The sequence below is a fragment of the Astatotilapia calliptera genome, chromosome 18 (assembly GCF_964374335.1).
Source record: "Astatotilapia calliptera chromosome 18, fAstCal68.1, whole genome shotgun sequence".
Lineage (NCBI taxonomy): Eukaryota > Metazoa > Chordata > Actinopteri > Cichliformes > Cichlidae > Astatotilapia > Astatotilapia calliptera.
Window position 1 is genome coordinate 13,939,503 of NC_137439.1, and position 16,799 is coordinate 13,956,301.

The 16,799-nt window shown below is 38.0% G+C and overlaps 2 protein-coding genes across 3 annotated transcripts; both read right to left on the reverse strand.

Moving 5' to 3' along the window:
- Window positions 1–154: 154 nt before the first annotated feature.
- On the reverse strand, window positions 155–7,704 carry LOC113010099 (tumor necrosis factor receptor superfamily member 14-like). The gene is made up of 6 exons (XM_080292305.1): window positions 7,446–7,704; window positions 7,233–7,325; window positions 6,099–6,224; window positions 5,827–5,985; window positions 5,657–5,741; window positions 155–3,469 (listed from the first exon to the last, which is right to left on the reverse strand). Exons 1-6 carry the CDS (start codon window positions 7,468–7,470, stop codon window positions 3,331–3,333), a joined length of 627 nt encoding a protein of 208 aa, XP_080148431.1. The 5' UTR covers window positions 7,471–7,704; the 3' UTR covers window positions 155–3,330.
- LOC113010774 (tumor necrosis factor receptor superfamily member 5-like) lies at window positions 155–15,989 on the reverse strand. 2 transcript variants are annotated; one of them, XR_013903063.1, is made up of 7 exons: window positions 15,281–15,989; window positions 15,067–15,159; window positions 13,623–13,748; window positions 13,383–13,541; window positions 13,226–13,310; window positions 11,045–11,240; window positions 155–2,724 (listed from the first exon to the last, which is right to left on the reverse strand). XR_013903063.1 is itself a non-coding variant. In XM_080292304.1 (7 exons), the coding sequence occupies exons 1-7, from the start codon at window positions 15,321–15,323 to the stop codon at window positions 10,941–10,943; spliced, it is 678 nt and encodes a 225-aa protein (XP_080148430.1). In that variant the 5' UTR covers window positions 15,324–15,989; the 3' UTR covers window positions 9,949–10,940. The 2 variants fall into 2 exon arrangements, 1 of the variants encoding a protein (XP_080148430.1); XM_080292304.1 differs by lacking the exon at window positions 155–2,724 and adding an exon at window positions 9,949–10,978 and having other exon boundaries at window positions 11,107–11,240.
- Window positions 15,990–16,799: the final 810 nt, after the last annotated feature.

A 16,799-nucleotide genomic window follows, 5' to 3' on the forward strand; every position in this document is an offset into this window, starting at 1 on the left:
GAACCCAAAAAACTCATTAATATCAAAGCTGAATGTTTTTGGAAGTAGTTTTTAGTTTGTTTTTAGTTTTAGCTATTTTAGGGGGATATCTGTGTGTGCAGGTGAGTATTACTGTGCATAATTATTAGGCAACTTAACAAAAAACAAATATATACCCATTTCAATTATTTATTTTTACCAGTGAAACCAATATAACATCTCCACATTCACAAATATACATTTCTGACATTCAAAAACAAAACAAAAACAAATCAGCGACCAATATAGCCACCTTTCTTTGCAAGGACACTCAAAAGCCTGCCATCCATGGATTCTGTCAGTGTTTTGATCTGTTCACCATCAACATTGCGTGCAGCAGCAACCACAGCCTCCCAGACACTGTTCAGAGAGGTGTACTGTTTTCCCTCCTTGTAAATCTCACATTTGATGATGGACCACAGGTTCTCAATGGGGTTCAGATCAGGTGAACAAGGAGGCCATGTCATTAGTTTTTCTTCTTTTATACCCTTTCTTGCCAGCCACGCTGTGGAGTACTTGGACGCGTGTGATGGAGCATTGTCCTGCATGGAAATCATGTTTTTCTTGAAGGATGCAGACTTCTTCCTGTACCACTGCTTGAAGAAGGTGTCTTCCAGAAACTGGCAGTAGGACTGGGAGTTGAGCTTGACTCCATCCTCAACCCGAAAAGGCCCCACAAGCTCATCTTTGATGATACCAGCCCAAACCAGTACTCCACCTCCACCTTGCTGGCGTCTGAGTCGGACTGGAGCTCTCTGCCCTTTACCAATCCAGCCACGGGCCCATCCATCTGGCCCATCAAGACTCACTCTCATTTCATCAGTCCATAAAACCTTAGAAAAATCAGTCTTGAGATATTTCTTGGCCCAGTCTTGACGTTTCAGCTTGTGTGTCTTGTTCAGTGGTGGTCGTCTTTCAGCCTTTCTTACCTTGGCCCTGTCTCTGAGTATTGCACACCTTGTGCTTTTGGGCACTCCAGTGATGTTGCAGCTCTGAAATATGGCCAAACTGGTGGCAAGTGGCATCTTGGCAGCTGCACGCTTGACTTTTCTCAGTTCATGGGCAGTTATTTGGCACCTTGGTTTTTCCACACCCTTCTTGCGACCCTGTTGACTATTTTGAATGAAACGCTTGATTGTTCGATGATCACGCTTCAGAAGCTTTGCAATTTTGAGACTGCTGCATCCCTCTGCAAGATATTTCACTATTTTTGACTTTTCTGAGCCTGTCAAGTCCTTCTTTTGACCCATTTTGCCAAAGGAAAGGACGTTGCATAATAATTATGCACACCTGATATAGGGTGTTGATGTCATTAGACCACACCCCTTCTCATTACAGAGATGCACATCACCTGATATGCTTAATTGGTAGTAGGCTTTCGAGCCTATACAGCTTGGAGTAAGACAACATGCATGAAGAGGATGATGTGGACAAAATACTCATTTGCCTAATAATTCTGCACTCCCTGTATTGGACAGAACACTGAACTTAACCAACAGATTATTTCATCCAGCTTATTTTCACTGTAACTTTTACTCTTATTGCAGTTCTTTTTTCTAAGTGCTTCTCCCACAGTCTTTGCTTCTTTTCATCAGGTTTGCTTTGAGCTGTTTGCCTGTAAGCTGTGACTTAAAGGGCCGTGAATGAAAAGTGAACCAGCAGGTCACTAGTTAGTTACCATTTTACTTCAAATTAACACCATATTCAGAGTTTATGAAACATTAATTAAGGTATGTTCCACAGTTTCAGCATCAACCAAATACATCATAACAGCCATCAAATCTGTTAGTTTGAGACTTTATCTGATGTTGCTGTACATGAACTCTTTTCCTTCAGACCAAAGCCCATCAGCACACACAGTACAGAGGATAAACTACATTTCTGCACTGTTTAATGTGATACTCTACATCTCAGTCCTTTGTGACTAAATGCAGCCTCTGACTTTGGACACATCTGTTTTCTATGGATAGTTGTGATGCCAAAAAAGTGATTTTCAGTATTTTCCAAAAAAGTGATTGCCCCCATTTAAACTGTCATAAATGACCCGTTGGCCTATAATGTGTAAAAAAATATGTCAAATATTTCCATCATGAATGATATCGAGTCATTTTGAACCACAAACAACATTTTTTCCACAAGGTAGAAGCTGCAATCAGTTTCTGACAAAGTGACTTTTATATGTGCTTCATGGATCCAGTTAAAAAACCTCATAGACATTAAAAATGTCTTTTTAAAGAGATGTTGGGTCAAGAGGCTAATAGAAATTGCAGCAAATATAACATAATAGTTTTTTAGACATTTTAAGTGACCAACAACCAGACTGATTAGAATTTGGGTACAATAATGCAGTCATAAAGATATTTGCAAAACAGGTAATTTCTTTATTTTATATACAACTCCTTCATAAATCATTTTGACTGCAGTCTACCTTCCAATATAAACATAGACATTACACATACATACAGAAACATCAGAAATCGCCTTTCGGAACAACACCATGACCCAACTGCACCTATTTAGTGCTGGGTCTTCTGGCCTTCCCAGCTAAAAGTCTATTAATGATATAAATAAACTGCTCATGGTTAGTGAGTTCAATTTTCTTTTTAAAAAGTCATTCTTTTTCCTTCCTTCTTCTTCTTTGCTTTATTGGTACACAAAGAAAATTAGTGTTACAGCAGGAAAAAAACCCTAAGCAATAACAAAAAGGCAACACTGTGTTGTTAAGGCTTTGTTAGATTATAATATTATTTTATGCCATGTTATACCCCTAATTAAAGATTGTGAATTATTATGTAGTTTTAGTTTGCATTATTCTCCTGAATTAGAAGAAGCTGATAACTATTACATTAGTTAAACTGATTTGCATTACATTAAACTGCTGACTTGTTGTGAATGAATGATATTGTTTTATAATGCATTATACTGCTGAGTTATAAGAAATCTAATTTGTCTGAGTAGAAGAGAACAGAGTGTGCTGGAGTTTTCTGCCCCATTTCAGCAGGAGCAGATAAACAGGGAGCCAAGGTCGTAGCTTAGGCGCTGTGTGAGAGAAAGCATGTGAATGTTTAGGCTTTGTATGATAAGGTGGAGGCACCAGAGGCTATAAATGTTTGAGCAATGCTCCACCATTTTGAGATTTTGAGGCTGTCTGCATCAGTGTCCATCCCCCACGCGTGTGTTCATTAAAATCATCGTTTGACTCAACCCGGCCGGACCAGTGTTGTTATTGTGGTTTTTTCTCTTGTCTCCATCCCCAATATTTTGAACCTTAACAGCTTTAAACTGAAAAATCAACACAATGCAGACGATGCACTAACCTGTCACAAGGCTAGCAAATGCTACTGAGCAAAGCAAAAAAGGTAAAAACACAAAGTAATGTTGACTTGATGTTCTCCCACAGACAACGTCACTGGTCGAGCTTCCTTTGACCTTTATCTGTGTGTTTGAGCAACTGTTGTAAAAGAAGAGGTGAAAGAGAAAGAAAATCCAAATTAATCCACGTGAAGGAGCAGGACCACAGAGAATTATCAAGATAATAATTTTATGTAAATTGTTATAATATTTTGATATCTTGTCAAATGTTGATGAAAAACTGAATTATGCAGGTCTAAATATCACATCAGTACTGCCAACTTTTAAGTTCTAAGTTAATTATTATTTTATTTTATGAGCCTGACATCAAATGTAACAGTGTACTGAAATCTGTAAAGTGCATTGTACAAGTACATGGACTACAGTTAGTGTTCCTGCTGACAAACATCTTGTGTTTTCATTCTAAACACAAGGAGTTTATGATAAAACAGAGCTCCTGTTTACATCTGTAGATGTGTTTGAATGTGGCCATCAGGATTAACTGATGCCACATCTGTGCTGTCATCTGTCACAGGTCAAATGTGACATGCTGTTTTACATTTTTATATGGTGCTTTCTATGTGTTGATAATATGCAACATGTATGTAAGAATTTTACACTCTAAGTCACTGTTTCACAATCTTTTGGGGCCACAGCACATATTTCACATAAAAAAAACAATCACACGGCACACCACCAAAGAAAAATGTCACAAAAAGCATATTGATAATTTTTACCCGTGCACATGGCATAGCGGAAAGGGTTCGGTTTGTCCCCAGTACACTTTTTTTGCTTTCTTCTGATCACTACTCATCTGGGTCGGAATTTTCTCCAGGACCCAAGTCAGATTGACTACTTTTTCTTTTTAAATATTTATTTATTGCTATTACGCCCTGCGTGGTCTCGCTCACAGCATGACTATTATGTAATTTCTTCTTGGTCTTCTTCTGTTTTACTGGCAGTTGGCAACTCATTTAATTAGAGCAGATAGTTGTACTGCCCTCTAGTGGAAGAGAATGTAATTGTTCTGCCCGTGACTCATGCCGGACGCTTCGAGTACTAATCAGGTGGAACCAGATAATCTTCCACGGCACACCTGATCATTTCTCATGGCACACTTATGTGCTGCGGTACAGTGGTTGGGAAACACTGCTCTAAGTCATGAGGATTTTTGTCAGTTCTACACTCCAACAAGGTTTTATCAGAAGTCACTCAAAACCTTTCAAGCTATCATGTTTACAGAACGGCACACATGCACACACACTCTATTAAAAACATGACCTCCTTTCCAGAGGTAATCATGTTTATCTTCTATACACAGTAACTGAGACACCACGCTGTTACTATTAATGAATCTCTGATAATATATGACTGTATTTTAAATTATTCAAACTTTATTTTCAACAAATTCAAAGTATTTATTCTACAATTACAACATTAAAATCAAAAGTTGGCTAAGTTTCTGTTTAATCAGCTGAATCACTGGTTCTCAGGTTACTAAAGGGGGGCAAATCCCAAAGTCCCGTGTGGAGGTGAGTAATATATCACTGAGATATGAAAATATAGAAAAAAAGCATTGAGTTTTAAAATGGTTGCAGGTAGCAGCATTTATAACTGTAGTGCTACCGTCATCAGTGTCAGACTACTTAAACTGAAGTGTGAATCTAACAAAAGAAAACGTAAGTTCAAAAGTAGCCCAGGTAGTATTTTCCCTGGAATTTTCAAATAAAGTATAAAAAACTTTTAACACTGTTATTAACAAATCAAAAAATATTTATCATGTCAGGATTTTAACCAACTTAAAGTCCTGCCTCCATCATGTTACTGCATCACTAATTTCCACACATTGTTTGCTCCTCCTGTTATAAAGAGTCTAACTAGCGAGTGCAGCTAGTAACTGCTCCTGTCTCCTCATGTGTCTTCATAGCCTCGTTTTACTCAACGGAGTGTTTTCCACTTTTTACAAACAGATTTCCTGCATGTTTTCTCCTGTGTTTGCTGGAGGCTGCTGAAGTAGCTCCATTTTTAGTTACTAAATCATCATTGAAACACTGCTCTTACATTTAGACATGCACGGTTTTGACTCCTTGTCATAAACACTAGGAAACAAACACATAATGTTGCTATAGCAACACAGTATATAGTATAATACCGGTATTATTGCAGATGATATGATGTGGCACAGCCCTAGTCCCAAGTATATGAGAGATTCCATTAAGACATTGATGATCAATAACTGAATATATTAAACACTTTTAGAGTGATTTTATTATAAATTATGACCTACACTTTCCAAGCCGTGCAGCTCACACCGTCCTTGGAAAAGAAGCCTGGCTGACAGTCTTCACACACTGTGTCACTTCTGCTGGTCCCTGAAAGAAACACATTCATTGTTACACAAAAAAAATGATAATTTATCAGCTCATCTAAATGGTCTTAGACTTTAATTTTTCTTACCAGGTTCTTTTATCCTCTGACCAGCTGCACACTGTGAATGTTTCTCTGTCAAACTACATCCGTTACTGTCTGTCAAATCTTTACAGTAATATCCATTTAAAACATCACACACTGTGTCAGTTGTTGCTGTACAGTTCTGCTTGACAAAAAGACCATGGCCTAAAAAAAACAAAACAAAAACATTAGTGTAAAAATATTCTGTAATTTACTTTTAAATGAAAGATTTATTTTTTTAATTTAAAATTTACAAAGGATTTCCCATCTAACTGTACCTGTGTCACAGGCAGTGCAGGGGAAACAGTTATACAGGCCGTTGGGTTGGTTCATAAAGGTCCCCATCTCACAAGAACGGCACCGAGTTCCTGAATATACTGTGCAGTCTTTCTGAACAACTCTACCTGTTCAACACAGCACAACATTTATGTCAGACTTTCACCATTTATCCCAGAGTGAACCTAAAGTAGTGTTGTAGTGTTGGGGTGTACTTTACGGTAGGTCAAGCAGCTTGGAAATCACAAGTGAACTGAGCGATACAACATTACTGATCTGCAAATTCAATGTGCCCCTTTTTCCTGACCCCGTACAGTAAAACATGTAATAAACACATTGGTCCACTGTGTCCATTTCATGCTTGGCCTCTCCAAAGTGTGAAATGGACACATGCAGTTCGAGCAACCTGAAGTAGCAGAGGGATATTTCACTTCAAGCCAACAAGGAAACAATCACAGGAAAGTGTGTAAACAGACATTGTTAACACATTTACATGTAAACACATACTATCCATCTTGCTTAATTGTTTTAAGAACCCTGGAATGTACTTCATACGTTGCCTGCTCACTACCGATTTCTTGCCTTTACATATTTTGTCTCCCGTTAATGCAACTTGTGCTTCATTTTACTGCTTCTGGAAAACATTTTCTAAGTTCTAAGTATCAATTAATTTATCTGACTGTTGGAAGGAAAAAAAATGAAGACAACAGATTTTCTGGGTCAATAACACATAAAACACACATATTTCTCCTTTTATGTTTGACTGAGATGCAAGAAGTAATTATTAATTACTTAAATGCAACATAAAATATCTAAGGATAGATTGTGTTTTCATTTAACACAAATGTTTAAAACTTTTACAAAAAAACCAAGGTTGTCATCTGTATAAGCAAACCCTTCATTTCATGTTAGAAACACTTCTGTCTATCGTGTCATTTCAAAAACGAAATCAAGCAAAGATCAAATATTAAAGTCATGTCCTCTTTATTTATCTGTGGTTTGTTTAGGTTTTTTTTCTTTCTTCTATAAAGCTATTATGTTTCAGAATGATCTGCTTTCAGGTTTGTATACATTTTCGTAAAAACAATAGTTTAAATACTACAAAGTTTCATTGCAGTCATCGCTTTTCTTCGTACCTTCGTTGCACATCGGGCAGCACTGTCCGTCATTTGTTTTATACTCATTTGGTCGACAGGATAACACGGGCACTATGAAGACAGCGGCATATCCTACAGGAAAACACATGAGTTTTAATATCGTGGGATAGATATATAACTCAGTTAGCTCACAAGCTAAGCTAAGGTTAGCTTAAACTAAAAGCTGTGTCGCGAAACTGCTGCTGTACTTACCGAAGACAAACAACGCAGAAACCATGATATCGCTAGTGATGTGCGGATCGATCCTGAAATGTCGATTCCTCCGATACCAATCATTTATGTTCTAGAATCGATTCTCACATTAAAATATCGATATTTTAGTAATTTAGAGTAAATTTATAGTTTATCATTAACAGGAACACAGTGGAAAGAAACTATAACATTCAGATTGTCTACATTCAAAGGAACTACTTCCTCTTCCGCCTTTCATAGTCATGTGCGAAATACGGCTGTATAAATGTCTCGCAGCGCCTTGGCATGCGCACTCACAACAATGGCTGAGCGTAATTGTGCAGACGTATTTTACCTCCACAAACATCTGAGACGTGGTTTGCGATACATGTGGCAAAAAAGTGCTCCAAGAGTGAGTGAGGTGTTGTGGCCGTAGCCTACTAGGGAGACATTCAAAAGGTCTGTTGGGGGGGGCTGATAAATACATTTTGCAGGGTTTATTTATCGGATAAAATACGTTAAATCACCGTTATTATTGGCCGGCCCGGAAACAGCGGGGGTGTCCAAATTCAGAGGCTGCTTCCACCTGAGGACCCGGCCTTCGCGGTCTAAAGAAAGCCGGGTTGCACGTCACGAGCTCCATCGGTGGAGGGTGAATACAACCGGGCGCTGACGTAAACTCTCGACCGTCTCACACTTCTGTTTAATCATTTTCTGTTTGACGTTTATTCAGCTGTGTGAAAACCCCGGAGGAACCCTCCTGAGGGATTAATAAAGTTTAATTTAATCTAATCTAATAACTTTAATCTCAGCCAAACCGATTTACTCACGAACAAATAAAACACTGAAAAAGCCAAACAATAACATTTTTAAGTTATCAAAGTGACTTGTATATCATGTTTAACCCGAGTAGCGAAAGACCGCGGGGGTTTGAAAATGATGTGTCAGTTGGCTCAGATATTTGAAGTTTACACAGCTACATTCTCACCTGAAAATATGTTAACAGTTTTTTGCGACCCAGAAAGAGAAATAAGAGTGATATTAAAACTAAGTAGCTGCCGCCATTGTTGGAAACTGGAATTGGCTGGGCCGCGCTATGAATTCTGCGATATGGTTTTTCAATTTTGTTGTCCGGGTGGAAAATCGGGAGAAATTCAGGAGAATGGTGGCTCTGGGAGATTTTCGGGAAGGGCACTGAAATTTGGTATTCTCCCGGAAAAATCGGGAGGGTTGGCATGTATGGTAACATATGGCAACATCACTAACCTTGTCAAACACCTCAGAGTAAATCATATCACAGAATATGAGGAGTGTATGTTGAGGCGAACTGAAGAGAAGGACAGGGACAGGTGCTGCCAGGGCGAGACAGACGTCTCTCACGGAGTCCTTTAGTGCTGCAGGCAGGCAAGGTGTTCAAATAGGCACAACTTCAGTTTTTTTTATTTCTATATGATGAACCCTGCATTATTAAGTGATAAGAACAAGTAATCTGATGCCCTGTAATCATTATGACGCTATAATTTGAGATACAATAAATAAAATACGTTTTTGTACAAAGTATCGGTATCGGATCAGTATCGTCGATACCACCCTGAATATTACTTGGTATCGGATCGGAAAGGAAATCAGTGGTATCGCACATCACTAGATATCACATCCTAACACGCTGCCTTATAACACATTTGTAGGCTCTATTTCACCAAACTTCCATATAAATCTAATAGCAATGATCGCTTTTGGGTTTTGATGTGGGTGTAAACAGGAAATCTATTCATTGTTGGAAAGAATGAGCATCAACGGTTTTCGTGGCTTAAAACAGAAACTGAAAACAAGCCATTTTATGACATTTGAGGGCACATGGGGATCAACTTCGTTTAGACAAAGACAAAAAAGGGGAGAGGGCTTGAAGGAAATCGTAGGACCTAATAGCTGTGTCCCAAACCCTCAACCGCATCCTTGCAGGATCTGGTGTCGTGCCAAAGTAGGTATCCCCGACAGACACCACCCTTCGCGGTCTACATGGGCCGGGTCATTCGAAGACCGAGAAGGCCGGAAGTGACAAGTGTTAATGTTCCACTGCTGCAGTCAGAGCATCCACTGTCTGTGGAGGCTGTTCCTGCAAAGCCACAAATATACACCGTTTTATACTTACAGGTCATCTTATGAAGGAGTGTCTGTTATGACCTCATCTGAGTCATTATTTCATTCTGATATAATTTAAAAAAGTCTGAAACATCTAAAAGCATTTCTTTGTTTTTCTTGAGCTGGGAAAGAATGAGTGAGTGCAGCTTCAGGTTAAAATCACACCACAGAAGGCGAATCAGCTTCTATTGGACAGAACACTGAACTTGGCCAACAGATTATTTCATCCAGCTTATTTTCACTGTAACTTTTACTCTTATTGCAGTTATTCTTTTCCAACTGCTTCTCCCACAGTCTTTGCTTCTTTTCATCAGGTTTGCTTTGAGCTGTTTGCCTGTAAGCTGTGACTTAAAGGGCTGTGAATGAAAAGTGAACCAGCAGGTCACTAGTTAGTTACCATTTTACTTCAAATTAACACCATATTCAGAGTTTATGAAACATTAATTAAGGTATGTTCCACAGTTTCAGCATCAACCAAATACATCATAACAGCCATCAAATCTGTTAGTTTGATTTTAAAAACTTTATACAAGACTTAACAGAATTGTATATTATTTATATTTATATTACATATTACGCTCATTTTAGTACTTTATGTCTTGTAGCAAGAAAATCAACCATGCTGGCTGATGTGTCCTGGTTTACAGCTCCCGTGTTTCTGTGTCTTCATGCAGTGGACACCTTCAGATTCAGTAAAGTCCCTCCACAGACTTTATCTGATGTTGCTGTACATGAACTCTTTTCCTTCAGACCAAAGCCCATCAGCACACACAGTACAGAGGATAGATTACATTTCTGCAATGTTTAATGTCCTTTGTGACTAAATTACACTTTTAGTGAATATCTGACTTTGGACACATGTTTTCTATAATTAGCTGTGGTGCCAGAAAAGTGATTTCGGGTATTTTCCAAAAAGTGATTGCCCCCATTTAAACCGTCATTAATGACCTGTTGGCCTAAAATGTGTAAAAAGTATGTCAGACGTTTCTGTTATGAATGATATCGAGTTATTCTGAACTACAAACAACATTTTTTCCCACAAGGTAGAAGCTGCAATCAGTTTCTGACAAAGTGACTTTTATATGTGCTTCATGGATCCAGTTAAAAAGCCTCATAGACATTAAAAAAAGTCTTTTTAAAGAGATGTTGGGCCAAGAGGCAGAAATTGCAACTACTTACCAATATAAGCAAAGACATTACGCATTAAAAACAAAACAAAAAACATACAGAAACACCAGAAATCACCTTTTGGAACAACACCGTGATCCAAACGCACCTGTTCAGTTGTCAGTGCTGGGTCTTCTGGCCTTCCCAGCTAAAAGTCTATTAATGATATAAATAAACTGCTCATGGTTAGTGAGTTCAATTTTCTTTTTAAAAAGTCATTCTTTTTCCTTCCTTCTTCTTCTTTGCTTTATTGGTACACAAAGAAAATTTGTGTTACAGCAGGAAAAAAAACCCTAAGCAATAATAAAAAGGCAACACTGTGTTGTTAAGGCTTTAAACTGAAAAGTCAACACAATGCAGACGATGCACTAACCTGTCACAAGGCTAGCAAATGCTACTGAGCAAAGCAAAAAAGGTAAAAACACAAAGTAATGTTGACTTGATGTTCTCCCACAGACAACGTCACTGGTTGAGCTTCCTCTGACCTTTATCTGTGTGTTTGAGCAACTGTTGTAAAAGAAGAGGTGAAAGAGAAAGAAAATCCAAATTAATCCACGTGAAGGAGCAGGACCACAGAGAATTATCAAGATAATAATTTTATGTAAATTGTTATAATATTTTGATATCCTGTCAAATGTTGATGAAAAACTGAAGTAATTTTGCAAGTCTGAATATTACATCAGTAGTTCTAACTTTTAAGTTCTAAGTTAATTATTATTTTATTTTATGAGCCTGACATAAAAATGTAACAGTGTATTAATATTTGTAAAGTGCATTCTATATGGGCTCCAGTTAGTATTCCTGCTGACAAGCATCTTGTGTCTTGTCTAAAAACAAGATGTTTGTGATAAAGCAGAGCTCATGTTTATGTGTCCTAATGTGGCCATCAGGATTAACTGATGCCTCAACTGTGCTGTCATCTGTCTCGATCTATTGAAGGAGAGGTCAGAGGTCAAATGTGACATGCTGTTTTACATTTTTATATGGTGCTTTCTATGTGTTGATAGTACACACAATGTTTGTAAGAATTATACACTCTTAAGTCATGAGGATTTTTGTCAGTTCTACACTCCAACAAGGTTTTATCAGAATTCATTCAAAACCTTTCAAGCTATCATGTTTACAGAACGGGACACATGCAGAGGTTTCCAGAGGTACTCGTGTTTATCTTCAATACACAGTAACTGAGACACCACCATGTTATTATTAATGAACCTCTAATAATCTATGACTGTAGTTTAAACTATTCAAAACTTTATTAAAAAAAAAAAAAATCAAAGTTTTTCTTGTACCATTACAACATTTTTAAAATAAAAGTTGGCTAATTTTCTGTTCAATCAGCTGAATCACTGGTCCTCAGGTTACTAAAGTAGGGGAATTCCCAAAGTCCTGTGTGGAGGTGGATAATATATGACAACTGAGATATGAAGATATAGAAAAAAATACTGTATGTTTTTTTAAATGCTCACAGCAGCATTAATAACTGTATGTCAGTGGTTCTTAACCTTGTTGGAGGTACCGAACCCCACCATTTTCATATGCACATTCACTGAACCCCTCTTTAGTGAAAAATAAAATGTGATTTTTTTACTGGTGCACAAAATGAGCCATGCATGTCATGGCGGAGGCTCTGCCGAACCCCTGAGACCGACTCACCGAACCCCTAGGGTTTGATCGAACCCAGGTTAAGAACCACTGCTGTAAGTAGGTGAAGCATCCTTCTTTTCCAGAGAGCTAGTCTCACCAATGTCAGACTACTTAAACTGAAATGTGAATCTAATGAAAGAAAATGTAAGCACAAAAGTAGCCTAGGTAGTATTTTCCCTGGAATTTTCAAGTGAAAGTATAAAATAAATTTTAAAACTTGACTTTGACAATAACTAAATGACCTTACTCTTGTAAAATGTTAGGAGCTGCACAATATTGTCATATATTAATATTAAAAAATATAAACATAAAAAATATTTTCTGCCTTGGTCAGTCTATGCTTAAAGTGTATGCTTAAAGTCCTGCTTTTCCATCATGTAACTGCATCACTAATTTCCATCCACTGTTTGCTCCTCCTGTTACATAGAGCCTAACTAGCGAGTGCAGCGAGTGACTGCTCATGTCCCAGGTGTCTCGTTCTACTCAACGGTGTGTTTTTACCCTCTTCTACCAGTTTGTTGTTTTCCCTTTTTTCCAAACAGATTTCCTGCATGTTTTCGTCCTGTGTTCACTGGAAGCTGCTGAAGTAGCTCCATTTTTAGTTGCACACTGCTCTTACATTCAGACATGCATGGTTTTGACTCCTTGTCATAAACACTAGGATACAAACACATATTCTTGCTATAGCGACACACAGTGTATAGTGTAATACCGATATTATTGCAGATGATATGATGTGGCACAGCCCTAGTCCCAAGTATATGAGAGATTCCATTAAGACATTGATGATCAATAACTGAAAATAAAATAAACTTAGAGTGATTTTGTTATAAATTATGACCTACGTTTTCCAAGCAGTGCACTTCACACCATCTTTGGAAAAGAAGCCTGGCTGACAGTCTTCACACACTGTGTCACTTCTGCTGGTTCCTGAAAGAAACACATTCGTTGTTACACAAAAACATCACAATTTATCAGCTCATCTAAAAAAACTTTTCTTACCAGATTCTTTTATCCTCTGACCAGCTTCACACTGTGAATGTTTCTCTGCCAAACTACATCCATTACTGTCAATCAAACCTTTGCAGTAATATCCATTTAAAACGTCACACACTGTGTCAGTTTTTGCTGTACAGTTCCGCTTGACAAAGAGACCATGACCTAAAAAAAAAAATATCGGTGCAATTTGAAAACCTTTTTATTTTTTTAATTAAAATTTGACTAAGAAGTTTCCATCTGTACCTGTATCACAGGTAGTGCAGGGGAAACAGTTAGATAGACCATTGAGTTGGTTCATGAAAGTCCCCAGGTCACAGGAACGGCACCGAGTTCCTGAATATGCTGTGCAGTCTCTCTGAACAACTGTACCTGTTCAACACAGCACAACATTTATGTGAACATTAAAGCCACATTAAAGGTCAAGAACACAAACGCACAGTGAATGCACAGTGTATTAAATCTGGGGTGAATCTTTTTAGACACACATTTTAGAAAACTTTAAACACCACAATAGACTGTGTAAAGTTACTAAGCAACCACCAGCTGGTACTGGCAAAATAACTGCCAGAATATAATAGTTTCCTCTGTACTCCTACTATATATTACTAAATTTTTTATATTTCAAGAACAATTGGTGTGCGCAATTATTGCAAAATACAAGCCTGTGTGGATGAGTGCTGTGGAGCAGATAATAGTATGCACCACTTACAACTTTTTCTGATAGTGGAGGAGCCTCTGCCCTTGAACCATCTGCATATTTCACATAATTATTACAACAACAAGATAACACAGACTAGTAGCTTACCTAGTCATCTTTTGGGCATTATGAAGAACTAATTGTTGATAGATAGAGAAATGTTATATCACTGATTCAAATGTACGTGCAGATGAAAAGAATCAACTTTTTTCAGGTACTAATAGATGGGTTTAAGAAATTGCCTTGTTTAGAACTGTACAATCCTTGTGTGCATCATTATTTTTCACACAGTAGCAGTTTCAAGATGTGACAATACCAAAAGAGGTCATTGGGTGTCTCTTGTATGTATTACTGTAGGGTCTACCTTACAGTATAAACTGCCTTGAGGCGACTGTAGTTGTGATTTGGCGCTATATAAATAACATGTGAATTGAACTGTGAATATGGGGATCAAGTTGTTTTTAAACCTCTACAGCTCTGGTACATTTGAAATGGTTATAGTGTGCCACAAAGCCTTGCATTACTTCACCCTGTGCCAGCAGTGCTGTAGAGGCACATGCTCAACACATCTGATCATATGAAATGACGTTTCAGTATGTGTAAGATGAACTGAGTCGAGGTGGACGGAAGGTATGAAAAAAAGGTTTATCTCATCTGAATATGCAACTTAATAACTTGTTTGTGTGCTGCCCCCTCAGACAAACAGTTACAATTTATTTACAATACTTGTGATGTTTCCTGAAAGCTATTATCTGAACTGTGTCAATTCTAACTATTAATGAAGGTTAGTTGACAGTTTCAGGGGAAAAAATGATTAAAAAAAAAAAGAGTCAGCAGATTTTCTGGTTTATTAACTTAAAGAATTGTGAGATAAAAGAAGCAGCTGTAACATGAAATAAGATAGACGGCTCTTTATTTACTCTTTGTTCTCACAGTGGGAACTCACATAATGTGGGCGGGTTTACTTCTAGAAATGTTTTCTTATCGTACCTTCTTGGCACATCGGGCAGCACTGCCCATCCCTTGTTGCATACTCCTTTGTGTGACAAGACACCGCAGAAACCACGGAGGCAGCGCGACATGCTGCAGGCAAGCACAGGATTAGGACGCAGTGATAAGCATCCTCCACACAGGCTACAAGCTAAGCTAAGGTTAGCTTTACATAAAAGACGTGCTGCAAACATGGAGCTGCTGTTTGACTTACCAAATACGAGGAACACAGAAACCATGATATCACAGGCTAACATGCTGCCTTATATAGCGGCTGAAGCAATTATTTTTTAAATAACAGTAACCCTTTAAAATTCTGTAGTGAAAGTTAGCTTAAACGTTGCTCTTCGTTTAGTGTGGGCGTTCATGCTGAAAAGCTATCAGTGTTCTGAATGGTTAACTCTGGGATTGTGAAGCTGCTCCGACGTTTGCGAGGTGCAAATCTCTATTGAGGGACCATTTCAAATTAAAATTCCGAGAGGAAAAAAACTGGAATCCGACTTTAAACTTAATCTGGAGCACGACGACGTGAATTCATGGTGCGTTTTTTGATTAAATCAGAATTATTGAACTAGGGCGTATTCCGATTTCCGGGATGTAGTGGGACAGGGCCAGAAAGACGGAGAAACCGATGATGGGATGGAAGTGTGGTGGGGGCAGTGTTGCCAACTCCTCAGTAAGGAAAATCGCTATTGGTTGTCCTAAAAGTCGCTAGAAGTCGCTAACTGACGTCATCGCCTAATTTGCATAATTGGTCATGCTAATCTAATTGTAACCTATGTTGTTGGAGAGCGAAATAACATCGTGGAAGAGACTTAAAGTGAGTAAAAAACGTCCTAAATGCATTTAGAGTTTATTTAGAACTACAAATTAAATTTCTTTTAGCAATTATTGTTTTTTTTAATGTCACAATTCCAACCCTGCTCCTTTACCCGGGCTTGGACCGGCAAAAGTGACCCGAAATAGGCACTCTGGTGGAGTTACTTTGTTTGTGTGTGTTTATAAGTAGTTTTAAACATTGTGATCCACAAAACAGCATAAGAGTAAAAGAAGAACTGACTGTGTTACAGCACCCGCTGCTTGTTGAGAGTAAAAGCAATACGCGCTTTCACGTTTTTTCACGTCACTAAGGGGTCTGAAAACTCGCTAAATATAGCGACAAAGTCGCTAAGTTGGAAACACTGGGTGGGGGCACAGTGCCCCAGTTTAGAAGAAAACAGTTCAGACAGAGGTAGTATAGTCCGGAAATACGGAGCCCCGCAACAGACATTGGAGAAAAAAATAATAAAGATGAACTTTTGAAATTACTCACAAGGGAATATGTATGGTTCCCATATTTTAAGAAATGTATTTATTTATGCAAAAAGTGAATTAAAACTAGTAATAGGTGGTTAGTTTGTGATATTTCTCTGACTTAAACCTGCTGCTCTTGTGTTTAAGTTTGTGTCCCAGTGGTAGGTGACTTTGCATACACCTGGGTAGTAATTTATAGTCAATACCCTGTGCTGTGTATGTTTTTTGAATTAAAAAATTCAAGGAAATACATCACTGTCTTGAATTTTGATTAGTGTAAATGTACGATTGCATTTACTTTGGTAAAAGTAACAAAATATAACAAATATGACAAAATATCATAATTGAAATCTGGACCAGAAACAAAAGTGCCAAAGTAGTACATTTCTATTCATCCTAAGACCAGTCTGGTACTTTGGTCCACCTCTCTCTGTACTACT

Bases quoted from the DNA above. Each gene is read 5' to 3' on its own strand.
- LOC113010099 (XM_080292305.1), bottom strand. From the start codon at position 7,470: ATGGTTTCTGCGTTGTTTGTCTTCG. The intron at 5,742-5,826 runs GTAAGAAAAATT...TGTTTCTTTCAG, and splicing joins TCAGAGGATAAAAGAACCTG to GGACCAGCAGAAGTGACACA. The intron at 3,470-5,656 runs GTAGGTCATAAT...CTTTTACAACAG, and splicing joins AGCTGCACGGCTTGGAAAGT to TTGCTCAAACACACAGATAA.
- LOC113010774 (XM_080292304.1), bottom strand. From the start codon at position 15,323: ATGTTAGCCTGTGATATCATGGTTTCTGTGTTCCTCGTATTTG. The intron at 15,160-15,280 runs GTAAGTCAAACA...GCTTGCCTGCAG, and splicing joins TTCTGTGTTCCTCGTATTTG to CATGTCGCGCTGCCTCCGTG. The intron at 11,241-13,225 runs GTAGGTCATAAT...CTTTTACAACAG, and splicing joins AAGTGCACTGCTTGGAAAAC to TTGCTCAAACACACAGATAA.